Source organism: Pygoscelis adeliae, unplaced genomic scaffold (assembly GCF_000699105.1).
Source record: "Pygoscelis adeliae isolate BGI_AS28 unplaced genomic scaffold, ASM69910v1 Scaffold38, whole genome shotgun sequence".
NCBI classification, from domain to species: Eukaryota; Metazoa; Chordata; class Aves; order Sphenisciformes; family Spheniscidae; genus Pygoscelis; species Pygoscelis adeliae.
Window position 1 is genome coordinate 21,599,714 of NW_008825614.1, and position 10,473 is coordinate 21,610,186.

General features: G+C 48.2%; 1 protein-coding gene across 1 annotated transcript in view; it reads right to left on the reverse strand.

Annotated features, from left to right (window-relative positions):
• The window catches only part of BAI1 (brain-specific angiogenesis inhibitor 1), a 205,496-nt gene that overhangs the window by 107,524 nt on the left and 87,499 nt on the right, over positions 1-10,473 (reverse strand). The window contains exons 13-14 of the mRNA XM_009333078.1: positions 9,692-9,735; positions 6,604-6,750 (exon numbers count right to left, since the gene is read on the reverse strand). Of these exons, the coding sequence (XP_009331353.1) occupies positions 6,604-6,750; positions 9,692-9,735 (191 nt within the window). The remainder of the gene's footprint in view (positions 1-6,603; positions 6,751-9,691; positions 9,736-10,473) is intronic.

Genomic DNA, 10,473 nt, shown 5'->3' on the forward strand with positions numbered 1-10,473 from the left:
AAGTCTGCCTGCCCCAGTTCTTCCCACTGGGGCAGCAGGTCGGCTGCAAGAGACCAGTTCTCCCTGCGGTGGGAGAAGCTGCCGTGCTCCGCATCGAGGCGGCTGTCGGAGCAGGCTGGATTCTGCACGCATTTGCTAATCTGCTCTGCCACGCGGCTGAGAGGCCACCATTAACTCAGGCAGTCAGTGGGATGCACAGGCTGGTGTCCCGTGCCATCGCGTGCTCGGTCTCGCAGTGATTGCCCTGACCCTCCCTGGTCCCATTCCGCTTCGCGAAGACTAAAATTCATGTAGCAGTACTCGCTGCTGCTCACAGGACCGAGGCGTGATGGGCAAAGCTGACACGTTGTGAGCTTATCTTGCATGGATGACCAGTTCAATCATAAAACTCACATTTAGATAATCAGTTCTCAGCGATAAATAATAACACTTATTTTTGCTATTTACTTATCACTTAATGGAACTCCTCGCTCCTAGATTTCATGACATTTAGAAGAGCTGTCTGATGTTATTAACACAGTAGACTCAGGGAAAACTGAGGCACAAAGCTTACACTGATTTGCCCAGACACACAGAAAGTTCATCATTAGATGAAGGCTGTATCCCAGGCACTGTGTCCTCTTTTCACGGCTATGTTTTAGCAGAACATTTCATCTCCTAGCGTGGTGCACAAGCAGCCAGGTGAAAATGAAAACATGTCCTTTTCTCCTCTTTAAAAATTGGGGCAAACTTTCCCCATCCTTATTCACAGCGTGCCAGTTCTCAGCACTTTTCCCCCACACCCACCAGTCCTACCCACCCTTGAGCAGTGACATGGATTCATAAACCTGTCTCTGCACCCTGACCATTTCCCATGGTCTCCCATCATGAAAGTGAGAGCTCTGCAAGGCACCTGGGACTGGAAGGGGCAATACTGGCCCCCCAGTTAGAATCTCCACTGTGGGGCAATCCATTGCCTGGGCTATGGAATATGTGCTGGTGGCTTTTTGTGCCTGATTTGCAAAGCAGGCAAGAGACCCGCTAAGAATACCAACTCAGGAGGATTTTCTTTCGCCCAGTCAGTGAAGATAAAGAACAAACTCTTACATAGTTGCCAAGAGATTTTAAGAAATACTGAGCCCCCCAAATTTTAGCAATCTAATATCATTGTGATTATGGTGGGTACTGCTGTGTTTCTGGCTTGCATGCTGGTGTAGTTCATGGATGCATTCAAAAATGAGGCATTTTAAGAAGTTCGTCTGAACTTGCCTCAGTCTTGCAAGGAAGTTGAGCAAAGAAACCTGATGGGGAAACTTCTTCCTGTGGTCTTAACAGAGAAACATGGGACATAACCTCCTTGAACATCTACCTAGTGCTGATGGTCTGTGCTTTGGACAACCCTGGCCCTGAGATACTTGTAGTCATAACACACCTTCCTCACATCATGCACAGGCTGCTCTGCAGCCTTCAGCTTCCAGAAAAGCCAAACAGTGCTCCAGAGGATACAGACCTGATATCCTCAGGATGGTGGTAGGGTCTGCAGGTTTAGAGACAGAACCATTTGGGAAGTCCTGCTCTGAATCCAGACAGGCTTTCTCGTGCTCATAAAGGGAGCACAAAAATGAATCCAGCAAAGAAGTACATGGAGGTACAGTGACTCTGCTCTGAATTTTACACACAGAGGGTGCTGAGCATCCCGGTAGTGCAGATGTTTGTCTCTCCTCCATGCACCTGAGCCTGCCTTGAAGTTGCTTCAAAGCTGCAGCCTTTTGGCTATTGAGTCATTGGAGTTAAAGAACACCAAGGGGAGGCTTCAAGTTTCCCCAGCCTCCTTTTTTTCCCCTGCACTTAAAGGCCTGGAGCTGTGAATGAGAGCTCTCTACCAGCACGTACAGATGCTTGTACTGTGTTATTACATTCTCAGAACATACAAGGTACCACACAGACAAGCACCAAGTGAAATGCAGCAGAAATGCAGCAGGGAGTGGGCCTGGAGTCCCTTCATGCAACCTGGGAAGTCAAGTTGGACTTCCACCACGTGCCACCGAAAGCCCTCAGCAGCCTGGCACTTCTATGGCAGATGGCCACAGAAGGGCACGCGACTGTGAAACTTATCCCCTCCCATCCGCAAAGGGAACACGTGAGCATCGTGGCTTCAGAGCAAACAGCTGTAAATAAAGAGAGCAGGCAGGGATGCAGGCAAAACACGCAACCCCAGTCTGGCATGCACAGCACGCTGTGCAGAGGTTTGTGTGTGCACATCCCCCTGCATGCACACACACAAACACTCTATAGCTCCTGCATGCATTTAAACATATATCATGCACGTGTAGCTGGAGACTCATTGCACAAGTGAAGGATGGCTTGGGTTAACAGCCTTATCTGAGTACCTGCGTACATTTGTACACACGCACATGTACTTTTGTGTTTTCCACACACACGTATGCAAATACTGCCTGGTACTTGCAGATACCTGCATACCTCGTGTGCGCTTACGTTCACACCAACACACCAACAACACCCTGCAGCCCTTGTTGTGCACAGAAACACACTCGCATGTGTCCGTACTCACACTCAGGCAACAGCACTCACTTGTTCCCACACGTTCACCTTTTTATATCCTTGCACATGTTTTGCACATGTGCCTTTATATGAGTACGTAGGACGCGCACTCATGTGGACATACAAGCCATCCTGAACCCTATGGTGCTCTGGCTCACAACGCACGCTCAGCACCGAGCTGAGGTTGGGAATCACACCACTGCATCCAAAGATCCTTCCCAGCTGGAACATCCTCCAGGTCTCAGTGTCTGGCTTCTGCCAGTTCTGTAAAGGGAATTAATGTATTCCATCTATATTCCTGACCCTTTACTAGGGAAGCAAGGGAAAAGCTGGAGCATTTGATTCAGAGCCTCTGAATCCTCTCTCCTCTCCCCCTTTCCCTTCTGTTGAAAGCCATTAAACCATGCTCTGTTGGCAGGCAGCAGAAGCCCTGTATCGTACTGCTCAGCTTCTCCTGCATCCTGTGCTGTGAAAGGCGCTGGAGAATAAGCCAGCTCCTGCTTTGCCAGTCCCACAGACAATGCTGACTGCTGGGCAGTAGCTCAGCAAAGGCCAAAGAAGTGTGACTCCTCTCCCAAATGGGGATAGGCACAGCCCTGTGGTCCGCTGGTACCTTGTGCTCGTGGCTTTGTGCTAACCGGGAACTGGACCACCTCCTTCCTGCAGCACCTAGAAGTCCAGGTGACAAGTTGTTTCCAGGAAAAGGTGGCCTCGGGGTAAGGCAGATTCCTGGAAAAACAGTCCCCTGAAGCACTTCTGCTTGGTGCCTCCAGCAGCCCCAGAGCCCAGGTTGAGCAGGGAAGCTAAATCCTCAGGCTCTAGAGGTGTGACTGGGTTTCACTGCATTAACCCTGTTTTGTCTACTCTCATCCAGGGCTAAAAAGGGGCTCCTGGGGCCATAATTCAATCTGCCCGGTTGCACACCGCAAGTGCAGTCAGACAGGCTGAATTAGGGGGTACTTTTAACTGGATTTAACACAGGGGAACTAATGGGAATATTCAGATTAACCTGCTTGCATGCCCCTGTGTAGACAGGCTTTGCAAGCACAACACTGCCTTCTTTCACAACATCCCCTCAAGACCTCCACAGGAGCACTCAGGAAAGGCAGCATTTGCAGGCGGAGTTAAGAACAAAGACGCTAGTTAAGGGTGATGGACCTGGAGCAGGGGTAGTGGCAAACCCCAGCACAAACACCCTGCATGGGATCACATGAAGGGCATGTCACTGGCAATGTTGCTCCCCCACAGCCAGCTGGGGTGTTGCAGTAGAAAATATATAATATACAATATGTCATGCGTAGGTCCAAAGAGGAGAGAAGGGCACTGATTTCTCACAGGGCTTTGGGGCTGCAACAGGTTCCCTCCCTGTCTGTATCTGGGTGGATTCACCCATCTTTGTCAGCATAGGCAAGCTGCGTCACCCCTTGATCTACAGCTCTGGCAGGGCCATTAATGCACTAGGTGATGGACAGAAGAAAAGGGAAGCTGTTTCCCGGCTTTAGAAAACTTTTCTTCAAAAGACAGGCATTGGGAGATGGATCAACTGATGTTATGAGCAGTGTCCATGGGATGCTATAGATACAACCCCTCCTCTGTGACGTTTTTCTGGTGGCGGGGAGTAGTAGAAGAAATGGACCTATTGTACATGCCCTCCAAAGGAAACCAGTGAGTAACCACCAAGACTGAGATCACATTAAAGTCCCAGAAAACACAGAAAACTTCCTGCCTTTCTTTTTATCCAGTGCATCAGAAGCTTTCAAAAAGTAGGGTGAAGCCCATGGAGCCTACGCTGTGTCCTGCTCCTCACTCTGCCTTGCACCATGCATCAGTGCACGCCTTTCCTGTAATCATGTAGGACATGCAGTCAGGAATTCAGGCAGCTTGGGACTCTGTAGATTAGACAGTGGACAGCCCACCCTGAAAATAAGAATTTCAGGCAATGCGATCTTCAGCTGCACTGCAAGACTCATGGGATGTTACCCTATGGAAAAATTATGGTGCCTGCCAGGAAATATCTCCTTCTAGGATGTTTTTGGGGCTCCTCTGAGGTGTTCCAGACAAAACAAACAAACAAAAACACCTCCACAAACTTTCTATGACACTGCAGAGCTCTCCCTGTGAACTGCAATTCTGTGTGATCACCTCCAGTCCTGCCAGCCCTTGGTCCACACAGCTCTAGAACCATCCCCTTGAAGGACCAATATACACCCTACACCTCAAGTGGTTCCTGTCTGAAAAGAGCCCATGAGCAGGCCTGCCCTCAGCATCTGTGAGCTATATTTTAGGATCCTGTAAGTTTCCAAGTGGGGACAGACTGATAGTCTACTTTGTTTGGCAGCATCATAAAACACCGCTCTGTGCAGTTGCAAACCCTCGGGGCAGATTTCTGCCTGACCTCGGCTGGGCATCAGATCCAGCCCAGAGCCAGGAGGATGTGATTTAACCTTGCCCCGCAAGCTGCTGCGCTGTTCGTCGTCTTCTCCATGCCTAACCTCGCTGTGCACAGGGCACCTTCCTAAACAGTGAGGTCTGCATTTCCTAAGTTAGATAGGTTAAAGGCTTTAATTACTGGAACAGATGATCTTTCCCGAGGGAAGGTAAGAGTGTCCTTGAATCAAAACCACAGACTCCTGAGGCACTTTCTCTTCCAAGAGCAAAAAGCCTTTTATGCAAATATTTGGGAAGGTTTGGAAGGCCTTTCAAGATCAGTTCTTATAATGCCTAGCTATTATTATGCTTGTCTTGGAGACAGAGAAGCAGAGAAATGTTGGTGGCTGGAGCCAGACAGCTCCTCTAAGAGAAAGCATTCCCTGTGGGATGAGAGGTCCCCTGGCAATGCAGACCTGCCGGATCCCAGCCTCTGCGGGTACGGGACTGGATTTCACACTGGCATGGCACACTGCTCTCTCTTGCACCATAAGCTAAAATACAAGACCCATCTGGCTGGCTTGGTCCCTGCTGTCACCAAGGCAGGGCACGCTGGAGGGAAGAATTAGCATTCACCTGTGGCTGTGGGTCTATCTACGGCAGCAGATAGTCAGTTTAATCTCATGGTCTCTCTGCAGACACTTGACGGCTTGCGACTATCCCCATCATTTTACCTGATCCCACGCTCAAAGAACGCCAAACCCCAGCTTTGGAGGTCTGAGTACACAGACTCGTCAGTCCCCTGGGGTAGCGGGACTGCTCTGTAACACTAACTAGCCCTGCATCTTCTGCGGCAGCCATGAAGCTATGCTGCCAACTCTAACAACAAACTTTGGCAACTGTCTCCCCGTTCCCCTTGCCACATGGCATCCCTGTTGTGCACCAGAGCAAGGCAGCCAAGAAATACAAATCTGGTGATGCATAAGAACAGGAAAGCACATAAGATGACTTCATCCATCAAATTCCTCTGTCCTGTCCCAGCAGGAGAAAGAGGGAGCAGGAGACCAGATCCTGCCTGGGCTTTAACTTCAGCAAGGCTAAGCAGCTAATAATTACTCCAGATGAATACCCTTGGAGAAGAGCCAGAGAATCCCAAATCATTCTCTGATTTCAACTTTCAATTTACCCAGCTAGTGCTAAGCTCATTAATCAAACTTGCAGGACCCAACACAACAGAAATTAGTCCCTGATCTTCTCCCCTCTTATTTCATGGCATGAGGAGTTGGGGGCAAGAGGAAGAGAAAAGAGATGGAGAGGTGCCACCCACGAATCTAACAGTCACTCAAAGGGGCTAGGATTAATAAATCAAAAATCCATTATTAATATTACAAGCTTAAATATCTATCTAAATGCAAATGACTGAACACTCAGGGGTTCTTCCTCTTTTTATTTTTTTTTTTTTAACTGCTCTGTTCAACAACTCTCTCTCGGAGGAAGCACACGGCCACGTGATAATTGTCTGTTCTAATTGCAATTTTACAGTTCAACCCTTCACGGCCCATGGATTTTAAGTGGCCTTTAAAGGGTTGTGGCATGTTTTGTATGGGATTGAAAGCTCAGGTGGCTGCCCTAACAGGTAGGAGCTCTCCTGTGAGGATTGCTTCCAGTTTCCTGCCTCTGTACCTGTTCAGTCACATCAGCTGCAAGGGGTTAAATCCAGAGGCTGGTTCACTGGAATCAGGTGGAGTTTGGATCCCCAAGATCCGCAGCCTCAGATGGATGACTGTGAACATAGGGAAGGTCCCCTTGGCCAGCCGGCCTTGGAGCAGGATCATGGAGAGCCTGCAAAAGAGCAAGCTTAAGAGATAGCAGTGTCTTCTGAGCAAGCAACACCGTGGCAGGCTGGCTTGGGCTGTACAGGGAATATGGCAGAGTGAATTACAAACAGAGAAATGAAGCTGTAAAGCCGTTAAATTGGTCAGAGCTGGGAAATGGGATTTCCTGAGATTCACTCACTTGCACAACTGTCTTACAAGACTGATCAGTGGGAAAACCTCCAATTTAAAGAGGGGGGTGGCAGGAAGGAGAAGGTGGGAGCAAAGAGAGGCACCCACATAAATGTGGCTGAACCTCAGGGTGTCCTGGCTCAGAGTTACCGGTCATGATCTCTACCACGTACCAGGCAACAAACAGGTCCAGGGTGTAACCTAAAAATCCTTACTCCAAACAGGAAACAGTTATCCAAAACTGTGATGCAAACCCCTCAACAACTCCAGAGTGCCGTTCAAGTTTGAGGTGAGCATTCAGGCCTGGAGAATAGGGTTTGCACAGTTTGCCTTTCATTAGACTTTCCCAGGAGGTGACAGCGGTAGAAAATCAGCTTTAAAATGTAGCCCAAACAGCTTTGCAGCTCCCATCGCCAGAGCTGACCGGATCGGATCTAGCTTTGGAACATCCCCTAGCAAAATCTGCTGAGATCAGCATTTTGGACTTTTCAACCACTTGAGATTACGTTGAAAACACTTGCAGACAGGCACCCCCCCCGAACATGCACCGACAGCGGAGTCTTAGCGGCAACACTTGCGCAACCAATCTGCTGGGGTTTTGGAAACCATCCTTGACAACTGAATGACAGCGTCGGTGCCAAGAAATTGTCTGCTCAACTCTTAGTTACAAGCCCATCTTTTGATGCCGTGAAGTTGCAAGGATTAAAGACTGAAAGCATTCCTAACACCCCATGTTCTCAGAGAGATGACAGGCAGCCGAACAAGTTGCCAAGCCTTAGGAGCAAGTGTATGGAGCAGCCAGACCTCCCAGGACAAGGCAGAGGTGACGACACTGAACTGGGCACTGTTTTGTCTCCAGATCAACGATGGCATTCAAGCTTCTCAAGCCACGTTCAGTAGTGGGCAACCCTTCATCTTTCTCGTACATGGCACCTTTCAGTGCCAGCTCCAACAGATATGTACCCAGCCCGAACGCCACCACGCTCCCTCAGATCCAACCATGTGCAAACTGGATTTTGCTCTTTTCTTGCTCAGACTACAGTTAATCCAAAGCAGCTCTGAGCATAGCAGGGAAACACCTCCATCCTTCTGGACATAACCCTCCCTCGAGAACCTAGAAAGCCAAGAACAACGAGATGGTGTGCAGACCAGAAGGGGCATTGGTTCCAACTTCTGCCTTCACTTGCCAAAAACCGGATTTGTATACAAGCGCTTTAATCCCATTCCAGCATGGAGAGACAACAGATCTAGCAGAGCAGGCCAGTTCCTATCCAAGCCTCCTCCCGAGTCTGCTCACCTATAGCCAACCCTCTGCTTTGGGCTGACTACAGACTCAGTAATATAAAAAAAATCCCATTTCAGTAATTTCATGAAGGTTCACCTGCATCCTGATGTGTGAGGTCAGCATAGCACACAAGGGCTGACCTTGCTCCTGCATCCCAACCGTCTTCTAATGCTGGAGCAATTTTCACTGCAACCCAGAGGGACTATTTCTGCCCTAGGCCACAACGTGGGTGTGATTTCACAAGCAGGGAGTCCCTCTGGGTTCTTCAGCTTTGCTTTGGATCCACTCATACATGCCAAATTAATCACAGACCAACAAGAATGGTAAGCTGACTGCAAATATGTTGCCCGCCTATGTGTGTATATGCTACTTAATGGAGCATAAAAGGAGAAGAATAGAATCATTTTTCAGACGCTGCAGATAATAATAATAAATAATAATAATAAATGCAGAGGTATGTGCCAAATGCATGAGATCTCAAGGAGAGAAACTGACTGTAAGCAGAAAAGAAGTCGGGTTGGTCTTCAAACAGAGATACAAAAGCCAATGAAGTAAAACCACCACTAAATCAAAAACTTTGTATCCTTGTCAAGCTCACTCAGGATTTAGGACCACACTTTCAGAGTGTTTTTTTTTTTTTTTTTTTTTTTTTTTTTAAAGCTACACATTCTCTGACAGCTACTTCCCATATGGTCCTGACTCTTTGTGGTAACTTTGGATTTCTTTTTTCCCTGCTGACCACAATCACATCACTCAACAGCACCTCCTGAACAGCACCAGGATTTCTGCAGGAATCCTGGCAGAAATCATCTTACTGTATCACAGCAGCCCAACACCTACTTCACCACTGCAGCCTGTATTTGCAACAGGGGACTCTGATTTTGCATTACTCTCCTTATGGTGAACAATTTGGGGTGAGCACTGAAGAGCGCCAAGCACTGCTATGTCAAGCTCAATTTAGGGCAATCTGCGAATGACTCCACAGTCCTGGGTCTCAGTTCACGTATTCCTCATGTGGGAAAATCCAAAAGTGGATGAGTCAAAATAAGAGGCCGTTTTTGCAAAACGTAGGATGGGGTCCAAAGCATCAAAGGAAAATGCAATCACTCCTCCCTGTGAGCAGAGTTACACATGAACATCCCTGCTCGGACACTGAGAGATGTTTCCCTGGTACAGATACATGATGCTCCTGGCACACACGGCCCTTCACAGGCTATACTGACAACACCTAATTGCAAATCTTTAAATATTAGACCCAGTTCAACTGGCACTAAAAGACAACACAGTAAGAAGGGATGCATCTGTGTGAAGGAAGGAGCACTCCCTACCAGGGCGAAGGACTTTTGGCAGCCGTGAAGGTGGACGTAAGAAAAAACTAAGTAGAGAGAGCAAGTGGGTGCGACAAACTTACACATCACTGCTAAATTTGTGACGATTTCACCCCAAAAAGCAAATGGACCCATGAGAGTAAAGAGAAATCCACAGAACTCACCCATCATTCTCATCCCACAAGATGCAGGTCTGGTTGGTGGTTCCCTGCCAGGAGAGAAGAAAGGGAAAAATGAAGCAAATCAGTTCTGTGCTGTTTATGGGGTATTTGGAGCAACTAGAATGAAATACGCGGGTCCTGTAGAACAGCTTCCACTACTCTAAGCATGGTGAGTCTGTGATACTCAGGATGGGCAGCTGCAGATCTGAGTCCTTGGAATAGCTTCTTTCACCCTTGGCTTGAAAGACAAGAATGAAATGGGCCTCAGTTTGTTCTGCGTCAACACCACTGCAGAAGGATTTGACTCTGCATCTTTCCTGACTCAACCTACTGATGTTCTTCCTTTTTCGTCCTCTCACGCAGAATCCTTCTGCTGCTCCCTTCTGGAAAGTGGATCAAATACAGCATATGTTTTTGTGGGACATGGTACAGAAGAGCCATAGCCCTGCAGGAGGTGGCCAGGTGTGTTTAAAGCCCCCTGGAAGAGGTTTGCCACTGGCTCCAGCTGCAGCTGTCTTAGACCACTTTGGAAAATCCTTCCTGGAACATCCGAAGCAAAGACATGACGGATCTAATATTCATGTTGCAGAGCCTCAGGAGGACATCTGAAACCCACAACAAGAACAGGCCTTGGGGTGTGTAAATGCACATCACATATATCTGCTTAGGGTTGAGCAGGAGAACCTGGAGGGGCTCTTTGACTGCCTTGTAAAACACTGATAGCAACAGTAATATTCATGTCTCCAGTAGTATCTGAGGACCGCAAAGAACATTGCGAGCATTAA